The 24018-nt window shown below is 44.6% G+C and overlaps 3 protein-coding genes across 5 annotated transcripts; 2 read left to right on the forward strand and 1 right to left on the reverse strand.

The window, feature by feature from the left end:
- The first annotated feature begins 3907 nt into the window (after positions 1–3907).
- Positions 3908–11650, forward strand: LOC123113616 (probable zinc metalloprotease EGY1, chloroplastic). 2 transcript variants are annotated; one of them, XM_044534913.1, is made up of 10 exons: positions 3908–4394; positions 5937–6407; positions 6491–6634; positions 7467–7568; positions 8082–8293; positions 9213–9263; positions 9345–9414; positions 10614–10682; positions 11010–11060; positions 11160–11650. In XM_044534913.1, exons 1-10 carry the CDS (start codon positions 4071–4073, stop codon positions 11316–11318), a joined length of 1653 nt encoding a protein of 550 aa, XP_044390848.1. In that variant the 5' UTR covers positions 3908–4070; the 3' UTR covers positions 11319–11650. The 2 variants fall into 2 exon arrangements, with proteins under 2 accessions (XP_044390848.1, XP_044390850.1); XM_044534915.1 differs by lacking the exon at positions 11010–11060.
- A 452-nt stretch (positions 11651–12102) lies between these two features.
- On the forward strand, positions 12103–15265 carry LOC123113617 (BTB/POZ and MATH domain-containing protein 5). Of its 2 annotated transcripts, none has more exons than XM_044534917.1 (4): positions 12103–12757; positions 13638–14013; positions 14107–14380; positions 14893–15265. In XM_044534917.1, exons 1-4 carry the CDS (start codon positions 12279–12281, stop codon positions 14916–14918), a joined length of 1155 nt encoding a protein of 384 aa, XP_044390852.1. In that variant the 5' UTR covers positions 12103–12278; the 3' UTR covers positions 14919–15265. The 2 variants fall into 2 exon arrangements, with proteins under 2 accessions (XP_044390852.1, XP_044390851.1); XM_044534916.1 differs by having other exon boundaries at positions 12108–12757; positions 14913–15265.
- Positions 15266–16330: 1065 nt separating this feature from the next.
- LOC123113618 (replication factor C subunit 5) lies at positions 16331–20631 on the reverse strand. The gene is made up of 11 exons (XM_044534918.1): positions 20354–20631; positions 20143–20253; positions 19985–20017; positions 19503–19671; positions 18996–19177; positions 18464–18600; positions 18201–18299; positions 17602–17671; positions 17440–17514; positions 17170–17215; positions 16331–16612 (listed from the first exon to the last, which is right to left on the reverse strand). The coding sequence occupies exons 1-11, from the start codon at positions 20435–20437 to the stop codon at positions 16554–16556; spliced, it is 1065 nt and encodes a 354-aa protein (XP_044390853.1). The 5' UTR covers positions 20438–20631; the 3' UTR covers positions 16331–16553.
- Positions 20632–24018: the final 3387 nt, after the last annotated feature.

Below are 24018 nucleotides of genomic sequence, written 5' to 3' on the forward strand. Positions count from 1 at the left end.
GGCCGGCCGCCCCCTCCCCCCCTTGCTCCTTTATATATGGGGGCAGGGGGGCACCTCTAGACACAACAATTGATCTCTTGATCTCTTAGCCGTGTGCGGTGCCCCCCTCCACCATAGTCCTCCTCGATAATATTGTAGCGGTGCTTAGGCAAAGCCCTGCGACGGTAGAACATCAAGATCGTCACCACGTCGTCGTGCTGACGGAACTCTCCCTCGACACTCGGCTGGATCGGAGTTCGAGGGACGTCATCGAGCTGAACGTGTGCTAGAACTCGGAGGTGCCGTAGTTTCGGTGCTTGATCGGTCGGGCCGTGAAGACGTACGACTACATCAACCACATTGTTCTAACGCTTCTGCTTTCGGTCTACGAGGGTACGTAGACAACACTCTCCCCTCTTGTTGCTATGCATCACCATGATCTTGCGTGTGCGTAGGAATTTTTTTGAAATTACTACGTTCCCCAACAGGTGCCCCTAGTACAATCTGCATGGGCGAGCGGAGCCGGAGATTCAGTGAGATCGATTAGCGACAAACTCCATTCGCTATCATCTGACTTGTTGGGCTGGGACCGAACACATTTCGGCAATGTGCGACGCGAAATACAACAACTCCACGACAGCTACAGGAGTTATGGGAGATCCCAGGCAGATCGGCTCCAACACATGTGGAATTAAAAGTCGTGGATAGACTAACTGAGTTATTTCATAGAGAGGAGATTCTTTGGAGGCAGTGTGCTCACCTGGAATGGCTAATGCACGGAGATAAGAACACGTACTTTTTTCATCTACGGGCTAGCAGGCGGAGGAGGAAAAAATCAGATAAAATCGCTTCAAAAGGAGGATGGCCAGGCAACAGAAAATGTGCCTGAGATGGAAAGCTTGACAACATACTTTTATCAGCAGTTGTACACATCAGAAGGTGTTCAAGACATGGCGCATGTCCTAGACACGGTCCCGACCAAAGTCAAGCAAAGTATGAATGATATGTTAAATGCCCCGTACAACCAAAAAGAAGTTAAAACCGCACTTTTTCAGATGTTACCCACTAAGGCACCTGGGCCCGATGGCTTCCTGGTTCATTTTTTTCCAGCACCATTGGGACACTTGTGGCGAGGAGGTAACCAATGCGGTTTTGAGAATTGTGGAAGGCACCGAGTCGGCAGCATGCATCAGTGAGACTGTTTTAGTTCTCATACCCAAGGTGAAAAACCCTACCCACTTGTCCCAATTTCGTCCAATCAGTTTGTGCAACGTTCTATACAAAATTGCTTCCAAGGTGATTTCTAATAGGTTGAAAATAGTCCTGCCTGATATTATATCAAAAGAACAGTCTGCTTTTGTGTCAGGGAGAATGATTATAGATAATATCATTACAGCTTATGAGTGTTTGCACTTTATGAAATGTAACAAAGCTAAGAAGAACCAATCTTGTGCACTCGAGCTCAACATGACGAAAGCTTATGACAGAATGGAGTGGTCTTATCTAAGGGCAATTATGTTTAAGTTGGGTTTCAATGAACGGTGGGTTGACATAGTGATGAGCCTTGTAACCACGGTCAAATTTTCAGTGTTGTTCAATGGCAAAAAACTACAACAATTTGAACCATTGAGAGGAATCAGACAAGGGGATCCAATATCTCCATACTTGTTCTGGATAGCAGCAGAGGGCCTTTCATGCCTCCTAAAATCAAAAAGTGAGTCATCCAACCTGAGTGGTCTAAAAGTGGCGCCTACGGCACCCCTGGTGAACCATCTCCTATTCGTAGATGACAGCCTGCTGTTTTTCAAGGCAAATAGTGTGGAGGCTAATGAGGTGTACCATGTTCTGAATACTTATTGTCAGGCAACGGGACAATGTATCAACTATGGCAAATCGTATATTTATTTCAACAAAGGAGTGCCAGACTTGGTAAGACAGGAGATAAAGGATACCCTTAATGTACCCAACGAAACTCTTAATGAGAAGTATTTGGGAATGCCGTCTGATATTGGCAGTTCTAAGAATGGTGCTTTTAAGTACCTAAAAGATCGACTCTGGAGCAAGGTGCAAGGATGGATAGAGCGTACAATGTCCACGGCAGGAAAGGAGATACTTGTCAAGTCCGTAGCACAAGCGGTCCCGGTGTTTTCAATGTCATGTTTCAAGCTTCCGAGGGGTTTATGTGAACATCTAAACATGCTAATAAGAAGGTTCTGGTGGGGAAGCAAAGAGGGCAAATGTAAGCCTCATTGGGTATCCTGGAAGACCATGACTCAACCCAAGGGCATGGGTGGTCTAGGTTTCAAGGATTTTGAACTTTCCAATTTAGCTATGCTGGCCCGGCAAGCATGGCGCCTGCTCCAGTACCCCGACAAGTTATGTGCACGAGTGCTTAAGAGTATCTATTACCCCACACCTGGCATCCTGGAAGCGGAGTTGGGGGGCATCCGAGTCAAGTTTGGCGAGCAATGATAGAGGGACGAGATACCTTAAAGCAAGGCCTTATCAAAAGGATTGGCAACGACGCAACCATGCATATTTGGTATCAAAACTGGCTCCCTAGGGAGGAGTTCCCCCGGCCTCTTGGTTGCCACGTACAGCATCCACCCACGATGGTTTCTGAATTGAAGCATCCACCCACGATGGTTTCTGAATTGATCATCAGCACCACAGCTTCATGGGACAGAGCCCTTGTTCAGGCAGTTTTTCTGCATATGGATGCAGAGATCATACTTGGCATTCCCCTCTGCACTCGCAACTTACCGGACTTTTGGTCTTGGCAGCATGAAAAGCATGGATCATTCACAGTAAAATCAGCTTATAAGATGCTTGTGGCGACTAGACAAAGAAGAGAGGCCTGGCTAGAAGGAGAAGCCGGTCCATCAAATGTAAGGGCAGAGGAGGGAGTGTGGAAGTCTCTTTGGAAAACAGTTGTTCCTGGTAAGATCTGCATGTTCCTCTGGAGACTATCCAAACATTCGCTACCAACGAACGACGTACGTGCACATCGTCATATGGCTGATTCTAGCACTTGTGGGCTATGCGGAGTTCCAGATTCATGGCAGCACTCTCTCTTGGAATGTACATCCTCGCGAAGCGTCTGGGTGCTAGCGGACGAGGAGATCACACATAAAATCACGTCAAACACGGAACCATGAGCTAAAAACTGGCTGTTCACGGTGATGGGAATGCTGTCACATGATCAATTTATCATCACGGCAGTCACTCTTTGGTCCATCTGGCACGCACGGAGGAAAGCCATCCACGAAGCAATATTTCAGAGCCCTCAAGCGACCCACTGTTTCATCGAAAGGTACTTGCAAGATCTTACGATCATTAGCAACAGGGAGCAGAACCAGAACAGGAACGCCGCGACGCCAGTTCTGGGCCATGCAAGACCAAAGAAGCCACCGGTGGGCCACCACAAAATCCATGTCGATGCAGGCGTACGTGCAAGAAGACGGGGCTCTGCTGTGGCTGTTTGCAGAGACGAAGGAGGAAATTTCATTGGAAGCTCGGCTCTTGTGGTCGAAGGAGTTTATGATCCCCCTACTTTGGAAGCGATAGCATGCCGGGAAGCCCTGTCCCTGGCACAGGATTTGGGCATTCACCAGTTCACGTGGCCTCAGACTGTCGTGGGGTCGTGCTAGACATCAGCAGAAGGGCAAGGGGAGTTTATGGAGCAGTTATTAGCGAGATCAATATCAAAGCCGCTAAGTTATCTTGTAATTTTTCTTGAAAGTCGTGCTGTTAATTATGAAGCACATCGCTTAGCAAAGTTCGCACTATCTAGAGGTCCGGGTCGTCATGTCTGGTTTGGCGTTCCCTACGACCTAGTTTTGTATCCCACTCAATGTGGAGTTCGATGAATAAAGCAGTTTTTCATCCCTAAAAAAAAGCTACCAATCCAGCTCCCATCCCTCAAAAAAAAATCCAGCTCCTCCACACTCTCTCTCTTCCCCGTGCACCGCACCCTATCCTTCTCTCCCCTAGTCCCCTCCCACCGCTCCATCTCACTCCGCCGGGGCTCTCCCGCCCCCGACCACCGCACCGCCAAGCCCAGCGCGCTCCACCACACTGCGCGCCCCGCCATGGCGGCCGCCGCCGCGGCGCTCGCGAGCTCGCCCCTCGTCCACCTCACCGCCGCGGCCCGCCTCCGCCTCCCCAGGCCCAGGGCCTCCCCCGCGGCCTCCTCGCGGTGGGGGTGCCCGCGAGGCGCCTACCTGGACTGGAGGCCCCTGAGGCGGTGCGACCGGATGCGGTGCTTCTCCGTCGACGAGGGCGGCGGAGGCGGGGAGGACGGGGAGAAGCGGGGCGAGGAGGAGGCGGCAGCGCCCGTGGAAGCCAAGGTGGGGGCCGCGGAGGAGCGGAGCCGCTCGGGCAGCTTCTCCTCCTCGTCATCTCCGTCCTCTGCGGTATGAGGAACTAAGCCATTGGCCATTTCGTGTGCTGAACATAGTTGGACTGAACAACTTGCTGATTTAGGAGTATTTTTCAAGCCCATTCTGCTGGTTTGAGAGACAGAACTGTGTGCAATTAGAGGCAGGATTGGATCATTGGATGCACAATTGGTGCTATCATTCATTTACTTATTTTTTGAAAGGGGAATCGAATTCCTGAATGATCCTTGTGATCAGTGATTATGATGCAGTGTTAGTATGACTATACTAGTGAAGTAATTAATCCCTTAAATCGGATATGTATGACATTTTAGAAAGCATACAGTGTAGCTAAACTTCTATAACTTGGACCATGATGACATAGAAGATTATTTAGTTTGATTACATGGATATCGTTAGAGTTGTCACAAAAAATAAATCTCAGAACATAATAAATCTGCAGTTGCAGCTACCATCCTAAACCCTAAACCCTGGCCTAATAGTGCTTGTGGCGTTGCATCGTGGTGCTGGCCTGTAGCATGCCTGCTGCTATCAAGGCAACCTCGCTCACGCTGTTGGCCTCGGATGCTGCTCATGATAAGGGCTCGTGGCCCTATTGGCTGCCCCGACCCGACCCAAAGTTCTCCGAACTGAGAACAACCGGAACAAGTGTTGCCTCTATCTCTCCCTGTTACGTGGTAGGATACTCAACTCTCTGCGCCAATCCTCAGGGAGGATGAGGTATGCCCGCTCAACAGCGACAACCGGCCCGGCTGTTGCCTTTGCGTTTCCACGCAAGTGGAAGGGCAAGACGACCCCCGACGCTGGATGTCACCGAGGACATGCTACCTGGTTGATCCTGCCAGTAGTCATATGCTTGTCTCAAAGATTAAGCCATGTATGTGCAAGTATGAGACGGTCATAAAAAGGAAGTAATGGTCAAATTTACATGTTGAGACTATAGTGATATTAAAAACATCCTATGTTCTTGAGCAGAGGCACTATCTTAATGTTGATATGGCAGACGCGACATTCAGTTGCCAAAAATGAAGGGATGTTACCACATTGTGCTTGTTCGTGTTTTCAAAGCCTAGCGCTATGATATTTAGTATCCTTCATTGGATACTTTGGTACTGCATGCCAGGTTGTTAGATGAAATTCTACCTAAATGATGAATCCCATCCTGTCTCTATACTCAGTAATGATTGCATCATATCACTACAGCTATTAGTTCTCTATTCTATTATGACTGCAAGTTCCAAGTAATGTGAATACCGCCATAGCAGTTTAAACCTGTTAGAACTTACTCACCAAATTTCAGAATTCTTTCAGTAAGCTTGAATAATTTCCTTTTCTTAAGAAATAGAGAAAAACATGATATGTACTCCCTCCATTCCAAAATACTTGTCGTGGTTTTAGTTTTTGAACTAAAACCACGACAAATATTTTGAAACGGAGGATGTACTTCTTAATAAGGCGTACACCAACATTTCTTTTAACTTGTAGTGCATATTTGTTTATTATGAACATGGCTAATTCTTTTCTCAAACATATTTTATAACATATCCATTTGCTCAGACTCCTGGTGTATCAAGCGAGCCTCCTCTTTTGAGCTTCAGTGTGGATAATATCGATACAGTTAAGTTATTGGAACTCCTAGGCCCAGAAAAGGTTGATCAAGCTGATGTCAAGGCTATCAAGGAAAAGTTTTTTGGCTACACAACATTCTGGTTGACAAGAGAAGAACCTTTTGGTGATCTTGGGGAAGGAGTCCTTTTTGTTGGGAATCTCCGAGGGGACAGAGAGGAAATCTTTGGAAAACTTCAGCGGCAGCTACGTGAACTTACAGGTGACAAATATAATCTTTTCATGGTGGAGGAGCCCAATTCAGAAGAGGATGACCCACGCGGGGGACCACGTGTTAGTTTTGGTTTGCTTAGAAGAGAAGTTTCTGAGCCTGGACCTACTACCTTGTGGCAATACGTTATTTCACTGTTACTTTTCCTTCTCACTGTGTTCTCCTGTATTGAGCTAGGAATTGCATCAAAGGTACATCTGCCTAACCTGTTATCTGGTACCAGAACTTAATACCCTTCTATGCTAGGTTGCTAATAATTTTTTTACCTGTGCAGATAAGCAGTCTTCCACCAGATATTGTTTCATATTTCACTGATCCAAATGCTACTGGACCCCCACCTGACATGCAACTTTTACTTCCATTCGTGGAATCTGCTCTGCCAGTGGCTTATGGCGTCTTGGCTATCCAACTATTTCATGTAAATCACATCAAAGATCTGCTGAGCATTTATTCTAAATCTAGTCTTTTAGCTCTTGTTTGAGCAGTAGTACTCCCCCTGTTTCTTTTTACTCCGCATATAAGATTTTTCTCAAGTCAAACTTAGTAAAGGTTGACCAAATTTATATTAAAAATATCAAACATCTACAATAGTGAAGGTGTACAATATGAAATTTAATTCCATGACCCATCTAATGATGTTAATTTGGTATTGTGGATGTTGATTATTTTTTCCTATAAACTTGGTCAAACTTTACGAAGTTTGACTTAAGTAAAATCTTATATGTGGAGTAAATAGAAATGGAGGGAGCACATCTTGTACACCAGTTCAAGCTTTCAAGAAATGCTATGGAAATTGTCATTGTTAACCTTTTCTGCAATGCTCCAGTTGGTTACAAAAGACTCCCAGAATTCAGTTGTGTTTACGTTTTTTGCTGCCATATAAAGTGTGGTCCTAGGGGCAAACCGGCAAAGTACATCTTATTGTATTTCCTTTGTTAGAGTTATTGCTGAACTCGTTCCAGCATTAACATAATATAATTGCTATGAGCAGGTTTGTGTAAAGACTCAAATCTGAATAATTGCTCTGTCCTTTATGACTCGGTAATCGGTATAGTTGGTAGTTTAAAACAAACTATTCGATCGATAGCTCTGCTCCTAGCAATTCAACGTTCGCATCAACTAGCAGACAATTGTATCAGTGGATCCTTTAATTAAGTAGTGATGCATTTAGCGGTTTGAGCTTTGTTATTCATGAAGCCCCACTTTTGTAATTGTTTTGACCTGACCTACCATGTTACATTATGGTGCAGGAAGTTGGACACTTTTTGGCAGCATACCCAAAGAATGTGAAACTGGGCATTCCTTTCTTCATTCCGAACTTCACTCTTGGAACTTTTGGTTCAATTACTCAGGTTAGTATGTTTAGAAGAAGTATTATAATATGTATAGATTGCATCAGACAGGAATGTATTGTGATGCTATTTCACTACTATATATCAACTAGTTGATCACTAATTTGCTAGTATGCCATGATGATGAAGAGTTGGGTCAAATCTTGAGTTCTTGATAATATATTGCGCTTTATCTGCATTACCTGGTTCCCCACGTGTAAACATGATAGCATTGGGAAAATATGCCTCATTTTAAGTTTCTTTACCCCTCTCCCTTGTGTATGGTGGTAAATAATATTAAATCTGTTGGAAGATGCTTGAGTAGCGATATTGTTTTTTCTACTTCGGGTGTCATCATTCATGGGAGGTACATTCCAGAGCCTAAATCTTAAGGAAACACCTTTTTTTCCGCTATCCGTTATTTGTTTGACATGCCTAATTTTGTGAACCATGTTGCAAAAGTGATACGATTGTGCATATTTATGTCCAACCACTACTTTGAAGTTTTCTTATTTTCATCATCCACTCCTGTAGTTCAAATCCATTCTGCCAGATCGAAAGACAATGTTTGACGTATCAATGGCTGGTCCTTTGGCTGGAGCTGCACTTTCTTTTTCGATGTTCTCTGTAGGCTTGTGGCTCTCCTCAAATCCTGCCGGGGCAACTGATTTAGTTCAAGTACCCAGCAATCTGTTCCAGGGTTCTTTGTTGCTTGGACTTATTAGCAGAGCAATACTTGGTTACAGGTGACTGATACCTGGAATTTGGGACATTTACTTTCTACCATTTAAACTATGTCCTCTGTAAACAAATATAAGACGTTTTAGATCACTATTAGTGATCACTAATAGTGATCTAAAACGTCTTATATTTGTTTACAGAGGGAATAGTATTTAATTTCGTTAGACTATTTTTTAAGTTTTTATCTGTCCTAGTTCCAGATGTGATAGCTGCACTTTTTCCTTCAGTCTGTCGTGCTATCCTGTTATAGATACCATTTTAGAACACTCAGAAAGTGTGTGCTGCTTTCCTGATTCTCGCTCATAGCTGCAGTTTTTGAGGCGTGTACCGGATTAGCTGAAACTCTTTCTAGTTTTAGGAGGATTGATCATCTCAAGTAGAGTATCAGTGGTTTTCTTAACTCCCGACTTATAGATATTTGATGAATTATTATGTGTAATGGGATCTTATATGAGTGTGGATAGTTAAGCATTAAGAACTTTTACAGCTTACAAATCATGTTGGTACCATGGTTTTGTAGGCGTTGCTTCAGCGTCACTTCAGCACTGATAATGTGCCTTTATGCCATGAGGATGTTCTGTTCTGTGTGGAACAATGGATAGTAGCCCATCTCAGCACGTTCCATTTTCTCTCTATTACATGTGCCGATTGCTCTGTTCCTACGTTGCCAGGCCGCCGTCTCGCCTTACCACCTTCCCTTAAGCGCTTGATAGTTAAAGCAGGGCTTAGGCACCTAGCTTCACCTTATACCGCTTTAAAAACTGTGGTTGGTAATACAACTTCTGCTGAATATACTAGTATACCCATCATCCATGATAGAAGTTGTTAGCTTCGTATGTTTTATCAACTGCTCAACTCTGCATTTTGTAGTTCCGATATGAACTCTATGTTTCTATTTTCTAATGAACTTAAATTGATTTTCAGTGCTCTGCATGCTGCTACGGTTTCTATCCACCCGCTTGTGATCGCTGGCTGGTGAAGTATCATTCACAAATTGCCGGACCTCTTGTAACCAAACAGGTTTTCTTTGTCTTATTGTTCCTGCAAATTCTGCAGGTGTGGTTTAACAACTACTGCCTTCAATATGCTTCCTGTTGGATGTCTTGACGGTGGAAGAGGTTTACAGGTAAAAGTTAATATAATTTTTTTATGGATGCAACCAAATAATCACACTGGACCATATGCATGCACTCCCTTCATCCAGAAATATAGGTCATTTTAGCCATCTCTTTTTGTCCACAAATGAAGTCCATGTTTCAATACTCTCATGAATAAATGAATCTCCTTCACAGTGCTCCTCTTTGGAGAGCATAACTAGAGGCTAGTAAGAGAAGAGCATGATGACCATGTTAGGCTATTTGTGTAATTCTTGTACACATGGTTAAAATAACATATTTGTGGGCAGGAGTATGTAGCAGTAGCTACTCATTTTGAGAATGGCTCTCTGTTTCCCTTCCTTGACAGTTAATACTGTTTTCAGGACCCTTTTTTTCACTCACCTCTCTTATAAGAGTTTCTAAGCCGTTTAAGCGTGACTTAGGATGCTATGACTAAACTTAATAAAGTGAAACATTGTCTTCCATCTCTAGTGGTAGTGGATATCTGCACTTGTGACATGTCCAATCTGTGTGACTTGTACTGCTGAGGTGGACAGTAGTATGCAGCCATGAACTACTAACAAAAGATCATGATCAAGAGTTCAAGAAACTAGTGTATGCAGGAACAAAATCCATTTTATTTAGAGATGCCTGTAGCTGTCAGTGATCTGAAAAGTGGAAACGGTGTTAAGCTCTACTTTGTGAATCTTAGAGTGGTTGGGTTTTTTGTGAATCTTAGAGTGGTTGGGTTTTTTGAATGTTTAGAAAAATAAGAATTACAACTTGGTACACTGTTCGACCACTGGCAATTCCCGTGCAAGCGCCTCCTGTCAGTGAAAAATTTTCAGACCTAACATTGATTTTTCATTTACAACTTTACTGACAGACAGATCCATCAAAAGGGCTTCATTTGCACAGTAACAAGTGATACATTCAACATCTCAATACAACTTTTACGCTTTTGTTCGTGAGTTATTGAGATTTCCATAGCTTGTTTTATCAGTATTTCAATCTGCACTAACTTTACAGTAAATAACCTCCATCTCAAAATGTAAGATGTTTTTGTAGTTTAGCCTACAAAAACGTCTTATATTTTGAGATGGAGGTAGTACCTAGAACTTCTGGACGTTTTGGTGCTTAACCTTGTAGCTGTGAAATAACATGATTGATTAGCAGTAAAATCCTGAGGTTCTTTACCAAGTCTGAAGTTCTGCGGTGTGCTCAACAGGGTGCGTTCGGCAAGGATGCTTTATTTGGATTTGGCTTGACGACTTATTCGTTGCTTGGACTTGGAGTGGTACGTCAGTCCATCTTGCTCTTGGACTTTTTTCTTTCTCCGACCAACATCTTGCACCTAGCCTTCCCAGCTTTGGCTTCAGAGTCTCTAATCTATTGATGTACAGCTTGTTTTCTTATACCTCTGAAAAGAAGAACAGAAAAATGCATTTCCGTTCATAGTAAACAACGTGCAATGTTCTATGTGTACTTGTATATCAGAGCACTAACAATCTTAATCATTTTTATACAATCAATACTGAAGAAAAATGCTGGACTCTACCTCATAGGAATATCAGTTTTTCTAGTTCGGAAACTAACGTTCTTCATAAAAAAAAATTCCTTATAGCTTGGGGGTCCGCTGTCTCTTCCTTGGGGCCTATACGTGCTCCTATGCCAGGTAAAAACAGGAAAACGGATGGACGACACACTAGGCATGAGAGGATCCATGTATTTTGTGCACTAACCTATGTCTGTCTACCTTGTGATGTATCCCCAGAGAACACCTGAGAAGCCATGCTTGGACGACGTGAGCGACGTCGGCACCTGGAGGAGGGGCGCCCTGATAGCGTCGGTGTTCCTCGTCGTGCTGATCCTCATCCCCCTGTGGGATGAGCTCGCGGAGGACCTAGGTGTAGGACTTGTCAGCTCGTTCTGAGACACAAAAAGTGTTTTACCGGTAGAAAGCTAGGCCATGATGCAGGTCAATTTTGCGCCCGAATTTAGCAAAGCGATAGCGAAATTGTTGTAAGTTCATTCACCGTCGGGAGGTGAAAAATACGAGTTTTTACTCCTGGGGCGTGTGTATGCAGAGATTTGCACAGTGACGGGGTCAGTCAGCAGCCATTGAATTTCCCCGTACGGCCGGGGCAGAGGCGCTGCCCCGTCCAGGCTGTAGCCATTGTTTGAAATCATTGCCCGGTACTCCGGTCGTACAGTACAGTAATGTGCTGTGAGTTGGCACAGGGAGCGTTGTTTGTTGTTGCGCAATGATTGCTTCTCGTATCGCGTTGCAGCGGCAAATCATGCGACTTTATTTATGATGTACGGTTGGATCTTGGATGAGAAGCGCTGCCTAGAGTGCCTGTTGATATGCTTTTGACTTCCCTTCTGTTTGGTTTTTATCTCTCACATTGACGAGCATGTGTTTGTCTGTTTGGAGACGTCAACTGAATTCATCCGACCAAATCAATATACCGTGAAGAGTTCTACTACTTGAAACCGTTCGATTCGAGCTCAGATCTGGGCGAGGAAAGCGCAATGTTTCGACAAAAGAAGGAAATTTATCGAGACATTTACATTTGAGTTTTTAAAAAATGGTGGTATCAACTGATGCTTCTCCAATCCAACAAAAAATCAGGTGACACAGCATGAGTGCGTCACTCACAGGCCGAAACAGTTGGTTAATTTGTTACCTTCCCGGCGGCTGGCTCCCTCCCTCCGTTCCACCCTCTCTCTCGCTCGCTCCACCCACCACCACCACCGCACCCTCCTCCCTCCTCCCTCCTCCCTCGTTTCCCCCGCGTCCGCGTGCTGTAGCAGCTTAGCGCCAACCCACGAAATCAATCCCCAATCCCTGCCTCCTCCGCCCGCCAACCCTAGCCCCGCGCCCTCCCGCATGGACGACGACGACGCCGGGGGCGGCGGCGACGCGTCCCCGCAGCACGAGGGCGGGGGCGGGGCGGTGGTGATCGAGCGCGGGGCGGGGGCGACGGCGCCCGCGCGGGACGCCGCGGCGGCCTCGCCGACGAGCTCGCGCTCCGTGACGGAGACGGTCAACGGCTCGCACCGGTTCGTCATCCAGGGCTACTCCCTCGCCAAGGGCATGGGCGTGGGCAAGCACATCGCCAGCGAGACCTTCGCCGTGGGGGGGTACCAGTGGGCGATCTACTTCTACCCGGACGGGAAGAACCCCGAGGACAACTCCGCCTACGTCTCCGTCTTCATCGCGCTCGCCTCCGAGGGCACCGACGTCCGCGCCCTCTTCGAGCTCACCCTCCAGGACCAGAGCGGCCGGGGCAAGCACAAGGTGCACTCCCACTTCGACCGCGCCCTCGACGCCGGGCCCTACACCCTCAAGTACCGCGGATCCATGTGGTATGCTCATCCAGACTCCCACCGCAATCTCTTCTCTCGGGGATCACCTCTCATACGAGCTCTTCTGCTTCCATTGCCTTGCGATTTGGGTATCATTTTGAAGCAGCTGCTAGTTGTGGTCAGTAGCTACGCCTAACATATTAGTAGGTTTATTGGCATGGTTCTGGCCTTATTGTGTAGGTAACCAGGTGGTGAATCTGACACTGCGCCAATAACTAATCGACGAATTGGCTATGGTTAGAAGTTATTTTCGTTCTGCTGTGGGCCTGTTTCTTGTTGGGAGTGCAACGATTAGGATTTGGTGTACGAATTAGTGTTAACTACTTGTCCAACCCATTGGACTGCAACCCCAAATCAACCATGTTTAATTATCTAGTACCACCCTAAATTCCTTGTCAAACACATTATCTGGGAGGGCTGTTTTGTTTGGGTATCGTCTTGTCATGATATTCTCATTCTCAACACATCCTTCAGCGGAGGTATTTAACTGATTAATATATTTGCTTTACATACTTCATTAGTCTCTGTTTGAACATTTCATACAATTATTTTAATTGATCACCATACTTGTAGATCTGCAGTGTCATTTTAGGTGTTAGATCCAATGAATGAGATAAATCAGAAAATTTCTATTAACTTTAGGTTAAGCTGGGAGCGGCTAGAGAACTTGAAAGTATATATATAGATATGGCCTACTTTGGTACAAAAGAGTGTGAGATCCGCAACTTTTTGCACACTTGTTAAATTGATTATAATAGTTTGTGTGAACTCGGCTTGTCATGTTATTGATTTAATTTTTTTAAATGTGAAGGGTTGTAAGCAGTAAAAATGTAAATGTTTTTTTCTGATATTAGTTTTTCATCTTGATTTCTGTTTTCAGGGGTTATAAAAGGTTTTTTCGACGCACTGCCCTTGAGACATCGGATTTTCTTAAAGACGATTGCTTGAAGATAAATTGCACTGTGGGTGTTGTAACATCAACCATGGAGTACTCTAGACCGCATTCTCTAGAGGTTCCGGATTCTGACATAGGCTACCATTTTGGGACGCTTTTGGAATCTCAAGAGGGTGCAGATGTTATTTTTAGTGTAGCAGGAGAGAGGTTTCATGCTCATAAGTTAGTGTTGGCTGCGCGATCTTCTTTTTTTAGATCTGAATTTCTTGATCCTGAATCAGATGAAGAAAACAGTGAAGTCGACACCAGTAACGAAATCAAAGAGATTGTCATCGACGACATGGAGCCAAAAGTCTTTCAGGTATGTTTCTTCTATGCTGATCTTATTCTTTGGATTTCACAGTTTAACAAACTTGATTGATATCTTATCATATGTAAATACTCTATGTTGTAGGCTGTGCTTCACTTCATGTACAGGGACAATCTTGTCGGTGATGACGAATTGTCTGCATCAAGCTCAGATTGTCCCATCTTTGATACTTTAGCTGGGAAATTGTTGGCTGTAGCAGACAAATATGAGTTGCCAAGGCTAAGAGTGTTATGTGAATCTTACTTGTGCAAACAGATTTCTGTAAAATCTGTGGCAACTACTCTAGCGCTGGCTGATCGGCATCATGCTACAGAGCTCAAGTCCGTCTGCCTAAAATTTGCTGCTGAGAACCTTTCAGGTAACAAGACTTAACAAGGGCTGCAATTTGATGTGCTCGTCCTATGTAGTTATCGGATAATTGGGTTTATATTCATGTCTGCTTGAGAATTATGTCCAAAAGGTGGTGTATGAAACAGCATGCTGCCATTTGTTTCCACAAGTATCAACCCCTATGCATACACATCGAAAGGAACAGTGGCCCATATGATGCCTTTGTTTGCTTCAATTGTTAGAAAGAAGACGTACCACTTGGTAATACAGAAATATATTCTTCGTGCTGAGGGCAGTGTTAGTCTGATAACTATGCAAGTTTTGATCTCCCGTTATGCCAGCCCGACTGTACAGTAGTTGGCTCAAACCATTTCAATTTTCATTTGTTTCATGCTCTTGATTTGTCGATGCTATCAACTGATACGTCCTATAATTTCAGTATTCTGATGTTTTTATGGTACTTACTACCTTTGTATCTGCTTCTACTGTTTGTTTCATGGTGGTGCCCAAACAAGCGTCCTGAACTGTATAACATTCCAGATGCCCTTATGTATCTGCAGCTGTAATCCGGACCGACGGATTCGATTACCTCAAAGACAACTGCCCGGCGCTGCAGTCGGAGATCCTCCGGACGGTAGCCGGGTGCGAGGAGGAATGCAGCAGCGGCGGCAAGAGCCAGAGCGTGTGGGGCCAGATCTCGGACGGCGGCGACACCAGCGGGCGCAGGGTGAGGCCCAGGGTCTAACGCCGCCACCGCCAGCAAGCACTGACCTGTATGTGTTAGCGACCTGCCGCTGCTGTATAAATTCGTAACAGCCATTTGATGTTGTGACAGATCTTCTTGTAATAATAATAGCATCCGCTCTGTTGTAGTACCTTCTTTGTTCATAACCGTTTTGTGTTGGATAATTTACCTTCCTTTTTTAAAAGAGAACTTTGCTTCGCTTAACAGTTAATAAGCTTGCCTTTATCAAGCGGAGCCACTACGTCAGTTGATGAGGTGAACAACTGAGACTGGCCACGTTAGCTCAGTCTCAAAGAATACATTTGGATTGTATGATGTTCATAGTATTCTTCTAAAGATTCTACAGTATTTCTTAGGAATTTTTCTAATAAACACCCTCTGTGTCAGATGGATGGTGTTGCCAAAATTCCTTTGGACGGATGGAGTACTTTTCTGTGTTAGAATTCCATAGTGATTTCAGAATAAGTAGAACTAGTTAAGTGTGAGAAAGCAAAAGATAACAGTGTAAGAATCAAATTTTCAAACGTAAAGGCTTGTCATTATCCTCCCTTACTTTTTTATACAGATCTGACACATTTGTGCACGCCAACATGAACTAAAACTCATACTAGCACAACTCTTTTGTGAATATTTTGAATTGTACATGTGTACAGACAGGCCATCGTATTTGCATTTACAAATGCATTAAGTATTAAATGGAATACATTGATATTGATATTGTTCAAAAGCGCTTGGCTGTTTAAGTATTTAATCATTGTTACGATTTACTCCCTCCTTTCTAATTAGGTGTAGCATTAATTGAGACTTGGTTAAGTCCCAGTAAACCGAAATTTAACAATCCCGTTTCTAATTTATGCTCCCTCCGTTCCTAAATATTTATCTTTCTAGAGTTTTCAACAAGTGACTATATACGGAGCAAAATGAGTGAATCTTCACTCTAAGATATGTCTATATACATCCGTATGTGATAGTCCATTTGAATACTCTAAAAAGACAAATATTTAGGAACGGAGGGAGTAGATCCTGCATGTATCTCTGGCACATATCAGAACACTTGTACCATTAGGAAATTCAAATTTCAAATTGTATAATATTTAGGATATGCTCCTATAACTTAAAATATGTAGGTGTAAACCTTATATAACCAGAAAGGAGGTAGCGATATCGTTTAGCACCCTGTTGGCATTTATAGGATGAGATGCTGAAATTCGATTGACGTCCAAGCACAAGGCAGAACAAAATCAAGACAATCATAGATGGGCGACTCCACCTTTCAATAGCAAATGATTCAAAGCAAATAAGTACTTGCTCACATGAATTCAGTACAAACTACACTGACTGAGTAACATACAAGATGTCAGCGCCCACACATCAGACCAAAGCGATTGCGACGACAGAGACTGCGAACTGGGAGCATCTTCTTGCAGCGGCAAACATCCGTATGCTCTGGTTTTGCTCAACCAAATGCGGCGCAAAGGAACTCCTTGTAAATGCTCATGAACTTGGCCACGAAAGCTGCAGAAACAGTAGCAAAAAATGGGCGCAGACGAGTCAGGGATCAGCTTTTGAGTACCGACTAGGCAAGTGCCGCTACAATCGTAGCCACCCAAAATATTGTAATACAATGTACACAGATCTTGAGGTATATATAAGCCAGAGCTCTGATCCAAAGGATTTCCTTAAGAACCTTGGAGGATTGTAAGGAGTTTTTCATATGTTGTTGGTTCAATTTGTAGGATTGTATTCCACCTGAAGCTCCATTTTGAGGAAAGTTTCTATTAACTTGTCTCTCTTTGAAAAAAGACCTATGTTTTTAATAGTGCAGTCAAATCTACGGTTTTTATTTGTTACATGATGCCATCAAATCGTAATATGAGAAGACATGACACTCTAATCCTATGAGGCCCTATATGAGAAAGGCAATAAGGCATAGCTAGGTCCATTAATGCCGATAATGATAACCAGAGAAGTCAAATTATCGGTACAATACAAATACACACACACTAGACCAACAAGAAACCTGACAACATTATGCACAACACACCAGTTTGTAAAAGGTGCATGAGATGTACCTTCCAGATGAAAAATGGCCTTGGACCCAAGTCGCATCTTGTGTTCCTGCCAAAGACATGACACCAGAGCTTAACAAGCAGATTTATCGCAAGAAGATCAATAAGGAAGAAAATACAAAAGGCCATAGACATAAGAGTTAGAGCTAGTACTATGTGAAATTAGTGGAGATAGAACATGAAAAGTCTACTGTGCTCCTAGGTTACAAAGAACATATGAAACTAAACTGGCTGGGAGCTGGGAAAAAAAATGTTAGCATAACAATTACTCACATAGTGTGCAGCCCAGTGACAAACTTCGTGCTTCAAATCAGAGTCTAACTTCTTCATTAACTCGGTTAACAACTTCTGCAATTGTCAAAATCAAGTTTAGCTTGCACCCTCAAGGTCATGGAAAAAAATGAAGGTAAAGCAGCAATAGAAGCATTGTGTCACCTTCAAGATGCTTTCAGGTGGGATGCAATTCACAAGTAACTCATAGAATTTCTGGCGTACAGAATATAGCCTGAAATATTAATTTTACAATTCAAAGTCAAATCAAAGCGAAACCAGAAAATGTCTCAGATGACTCACTATGTAAGGAAAATTAATAAACAGATTTTGTGAAGAACAAAAGTGTGTAACAGATGGCGAACCACCTAAAATAGCAGATGTCACTTCCATATGGTGTGACACAAGACGAAAATATAACATTCCTAGCAGATGCAGATCCATTACCACTCCTATCAGATTGAATAAGTAAAGTACAATACATCTCATGACATCAATGCTGGCTGCTGGCCACATGTAGTTATGTTATGAAATTTCTTCAATTCTGAAGATCTTCCTAATAATTGTACGATGGGTACACACTGATGGTTGGGAGCCATTATGATGCATGAAAAGAGGGCTCGAGGGAGAACAATAATGTAATAGTATCTTCACACAAAAAAGGAAAACAAATATGCGATGAAAACAGTAAACAGGAAATGAACGGAAAAGGTAAACGTTAGGGAACTGCAGCTCAACAGAAGATGGAATGAAACATGACAGACCTTTTAGGGCTTTGTTCACTCAAGATTTCAGTTGCTATTTCAGACACATACTGCTCCCAGTCAAGAGGAGGCGCCACTTGATTTGCTGAAAATGGATATCTGCAATTCAGAAACAGAAGAAAAAAAGTTAAGGGAAAACCATATAAATGTAAAAACTAAAGGGCGTAAAAAGCAAGATACATGATACACATATAAAACTAGGGACACAGCAGAACCAATATTAACAGAACTGCAGTAACAATTAAGGTAGCAGTCGGGCTTACTGCTGGACTTTGCATGTCTCAAAGAATAATATTGCTCGCCTCAAGTTGCGGTTTGATTGAGCTGCTATCCGAGCAGCAAATCCAAATGGAAGTTGCAGATTTTCTTTCTTCCCAATGAATTCCAGTACTTGTACAATCTGCAAATGAGCGACTTTTAGGGGTGCAGTAGGCATAACTTCTTCAACTATACATAGAATAATGAGGTTGGAGCATAGTTAAAAATTTCACTACCATTTCCTTGCTGTGAACATGGTACAAATAAACTGATAAAAGCATAGATTCAAACCTTACATAGAGCAGTTCAAACAACCCTGGTTAAGTCTAGACTTTACAGATGCAATTCACAACACTTACAAAAAAGAATAAAGTTCAATTTACCATAACTGAACTAATTACCAAACTCAGAAGCAAAGGAACCCATGCAAGTTTTGAACACCCTATTAGACATAGTAGCACCAACCATGAAATCAAGCCAAAGATCCACAAGTGACACTAGTTGCAGTAAAAATGGGACCAAATATTCAATACTAACCTGGTCTTCGGTAGGTGCATTCACTCGCACATTCAAGCAACGGGACCTTACAGCTTCTGTCACCTTTGAGGAGCTATTACAGCATAATATGAGTCTACACGATGCACTGTATTTCTCCATTGTCCTCCGGAGGGAATGTTGTGCTTCTCGTGACAGCTTGTCAACTTCATTTAGGACAAGCACTGCAAATTTACAAAGTATGTTTAAGTCTATGTTGAAAGAAGAATTTATTTTTAAATAAAGCAAGCATACAGCCTAAGCAAGTGGTATGGTCACTTTGCATAGCATCATCTGTTTATGCACTTGTTGAAATCATCCACTGAAAAGTACTAACAAGCCAATCAACCAGCATTGTATAAGACAACTTCATGCTGAATAGAGACGGTTCTTCATTTCAGGATGCAATAGACAATGGTGCCAGGGGAAGAAAAGCTAGTGGCAATTTCTTTGTAAGAGAACAAAATTTGAAACTTAGAGAGTTACAAGAACAAAATCAGAAGTACCAACCTTTAAATGCTCTCTTGCCCTTGGCATCAATTGGCCTACTCTTGGCCATCTCTTTGATGACCTCCTGAACAACATACCTGTCCTGAAAGCCAGCATCGCTGGGGTTCATCTCCACATGGTGGGAACTTGACAACATCGCCAGCTCAAGATCAAATGCCCTCGTCCCAGTCTGTATAAAGAAAATTGCACCTCAATTTCATAGCTACTCCCCAAATTGGCAACTTGGATAACGCCACGGACCAGTCTAAGCTATCAACATACACAGCAATGGCAAATGCTATGTTTTCCTATCAAGGTGCATCAGTGCTATGTTCACCAATAGCACAAACTGAAAAGGGAAGACTCCCTGTATGCATGCCACATGAGCTGACAACCACATCACTACTACTTTCTGTTAATTCGCCAATGACATATTGCAGTTTTGCAATAGTGACCATAAGAAGGAAAAACGGAGATGTGCTGAAAGAAGGGTTACAACTCACATCGATCTTCCACGTCTTATTCTCCATCTTCACCTGCAACGGAACCATGAAAACGCACGAAAATGTCAGCAGAAGAAAAAAAAATACCCCGGTCACGGGCAAAAAAAGTTTAAAAAAATCCAGATCTTCGGAGATTTGTCCGGAAGAGAAGAAACTACCTTCTCCACACCGGCGCCGAACATCTGCTTGATGAGCGCCATGATTAGGGTTTTCTTGCCGGACCCCGGCGGGCCATAGAAGAGGAGGTGCGGGCAGTCCTGCTCCGCCACCTGAACCGAACGGGACACCGTCAGAACAGATCAGCACACAAGGAGGCGGGGGAGACCCTGGGAGAGTAGTCTGGAAGAGGGGCGGGTCGCGGATTCTTACGAATTTCTTGAGGTTCTGCGCGACCTGCTCATGGACGATGACCTTGTCTAGGGTTTTCGGCCGGTGCTTGTCCACCCACAGCATCTTCGCCCTCCTTCCCCGCCTCGCCGCCGACGAGAGAGATGGGGAGGGAGATGAGGATTTGGGGATTGGATTTGGGAGAGGTGGGGAGGGGAATGGAGGAGACTGGCGGGAACTTGGCAGTGAGGGGGGGATTGGGGGCGGCCTCTCGCGCCAGAGGGTGGAGGAGGGTTTTGGGGCTTCACCGAGCGCTAGGCGCCTATGTGTCGCTCAACCCTAGCATACTACTGCCCAAATTTTAGTGCCCTATTTTGTTTGTGTAATAAAGTCTTTTTTGAGGGTACGCCAAAGGTGTACCATAGCTTTATAAAAAGGAGAAAAATATTTACAAGAGTTTTACAAATGCGCTAGTTGGAGATCACAAACCGACCCCAACCAAGCCTCCACCCCACTCCTAATGCTACTCTACTACTCAGGTATCGATCATCCTCCAAATGCTCCTGCCGTAGCCCAGGTCCTCAAATCGTCGAAGATCAAGTCCACGGTTTCCCATTCGTTCTTGATTTGGCTCGATCCGAATACTCTCGCGTTCCTCTACTTCCAAAGTGTCCAGCAGATGAGCATCACGAATGTGTCAAATCCTTTCCGCGTTTGCTTATGTATGCGTTTCCTAGCTTCCGTCCACCATTGCACCAAGCGAGACTCGTATGTTGGGCAAAGCTCCATTCTCAATCCCATCCTGGTCATGCATCTGTACCACACTTGCCTTGAGAACACACATTGCTGCAAGATGTGGTCGACCGTGTCTTCCTCTTGGTCGCAGAAGTAGCATTTTGATGTTTGGTCTTGCAAACCGTGTCTTGCCCTTCTATCCGACGTCCACAATCGGTATTGCACTGCCAACCACATGAAGATTTTACACGCAAGTGGCGCCCAACATTTCCAGATTGCTCCGAAAGAGTGGAATCTAACTCCTCCCTCACAAAGCATCTTGTATGCGGAAGATGTGGTGTAGACTCCTGACACATTCCAAGCCCAAATGGGGCTATCCTCAGTTTGAGCATCCAATTGAACCTCCGATATGATCTCCCAAAGCCCGATGAACTGGGTAAGACCCTCAGTGCATAGGTCACCCACCACGTCGTTCATCCAAGCATGCATGTGTACCGCATCACGTACCAGCCTCTTGTTTGCTACCTGCGCACGGACTGTGGCCACAACCAAGGGGGCTAGCTCAGCGATGGTTGCGCCATGAAGCCACCGATCTTTCCAAAACCAGATTTTGTCTCCCGCTCCGACCTTCCATTTAACCAGGCTCCCAAAAGCTTGGGCCACCTTCTTATCCGCGGTCAAGTTGAGCCCTTGCCAAGGCCTGGAAGCATCTGTGCGTCTAAGCCATTCCCATCGTAATCTTAAAGCAATGTCGTGCTTAGATAAGTCAATAACGCCCAATCCACCCAAGTGTTTTGGCCTGCATACCCTTGCCCAGGATACCACACACTTGCCACCATTCACCTCCTCCGTCCCGGCCCAGAAAAAAGCCCGGCAACCTCTATCCACCCTTTCCAAAGCCCATTTTGGCGCCTCCGCAACCATAAGGTGGTGTGTGGCCCGCGCCCTCATGACTTGGTTGACGAGGATAAGCCTCCCAGGTCTAGTCACCAAGCCCCTTTGCCATCCTGGCAATATGCGAAGGGCCGCATCCACAATCGGCTGCCACTCGGATCTCTTAAGTTGTTTGATGCTTAACTGGAGACCCAGGTACTTGCATGGAAATGTGGTGATCTTCCAAGGTAGTACCGACTTGACAAGCTCTTCATCCTCCGTGTCAGCTCGGATCATGATTGCCGCTGATTTGGCGAAGTTTACTTTAAGCCCCGATGCCACTCCAAAGATTGTGAGGGTTTCCTTAACGAACAGGAGATCTAGCCATGTTGGTTTGATGAATAGTACTACGTCATCCGCGTACAGAGACAGGCGCTGCATCGGGCTACATCCATTGATCGTGCTCATCACACGAGCCTCATGCGCCTTGATGATAATTGTCGTAAGAACATCCATGGCAATAATGAAAAGCAGAGGGGAAATCGAGTCCCCTTGCCTCAAACCTTTAGCGTGCATGAACTTGTTGCCAGCGCATCCGTTTACTAGCACTCTTGAGCTGGCAGTGGTAAGCAGAATTGCGATCCATGAAATCCAACGTTCCGAGAAACCTTTAGCTCTTGGTACTTCAAACAAAAACGGCCAAGCCAGGGAGTCAAAAGCTTTTGTAATGTCAAGCTTGAGCAGTACTCCTTTCGCTTTCCTTCGGTGCATCGAGCGCGCCATTTGCCTCACTAGCAAAAAATTATCATGCAAGCATCTCCCCTTGATGAAGGCGGACTGGTTCGCCTAGACCAGCTCTCCCATCCGCGGTCTGAGCCTTGCTGTCAGAAGTTTGGATGCAATCTTGGGCATGCTACGCACAAGGCATATAGGTCTGAAGTCGAATACCGTGGAAGCTTCTGGAGACTTTGGCAGAAGAGTGATCAAAGCTTGGTTTAACCTCCCAAAACCCCTTCCATTACCAACAAAAAGCTTGTGAATCGCGGCAATGAGATCCACCTTGATTACGTCCCAAGCTTTCTGAAAGAACAATCCAATGAACCCGTCCGGTCCAGGTGTCTTGTCCGAGGGCATGTCCTTAATAACAGCCCAGATCTCGTCCTCAGTAAACACTTTGTCCTGCTCAGAGAGATCTATGTGATCGACTCCTAATCCCTCCAAGTCCAGGGTGAAATCTCGTGCCACATCCTTGCCCAACAGCTCTTTGTAAGCATTGTAGAAGGCTTCCTCCTTTCCTTTTTGATCTGTGATAATACGACCGTCCATATGCAGAGAGGGGATGTAATTCTTCATACGTCTCCCATTCGCCACCAAGTGAAACAACTGCGTGTTCGCATCCCCCTCTTGTAGCCATGTTATCCTCGACCTTTGCCTAGCAATGGTCCTTTCTAGGGAGGCCAACCCTAGCACAAGCTGCTTAAGGGTTCTTCTAAGCCATCGCTCCTCCTCCGTAAGCCTCCGATTCTCCTGAGCACAGTCGAACCGCATGATGACAATATTTGCGATGGCTATTTGCAGCTTGATATTTCCTATCTCCTTTTGACCCCATGTGGCAAGAGCTCTGGCCGTGTTACGAAGCAAGATATCAAGCCGCAAGAAAGGATCGGTGATATTCGGATCACATGTCCACGCCCCTTTGACTACATCAAGAAAACCCTCCATTTTGACCCAAAACTTCTCAAAGCGGAACCTCCTCCTAATGTGCATGGACTCTTGAAGCGTGAGGTATAGAGGGCAATGATCCGAGTACTCGGTGGATAAAGCTTGAAGCAGGCACTCCGGGTGCTCAATCTCCCAGTCGACGGATACGAACGCACGATCGATCTTAGTGAGGGTGGGTGTCTCCCTTTCATTGCTCCAAGTGAATTTACGCCCATGCAAGAAAAGCTCCTTAAGCGCGTTCATGTCGACAAAACGTTTGAACTTCCCCATCATTCTCCGATCCAAGTTGGAATTGTTCTTGTCAGCCGCGTAGAGAATAAGGTTGAAGTCACCAATGACAAGCCACGGCCCGGGACTAAGCGATCTCCTCTCCGATA

The sequence above is a fragment of the Triticum aestivum genome, chromosome 5B (assembly GCF_018294505.1).
Source record: "Triticum aestivum cultivar Chinese Spring chromosome 5B, IWGSC CS RefSeq v2.1, whole genome shotgun sequence".
NCBI lineage: Eukaryota > Viridiplantae > Streptophyta > Magnoliopsida > Poales > Poaceae > Triticum > Triticum aestivum.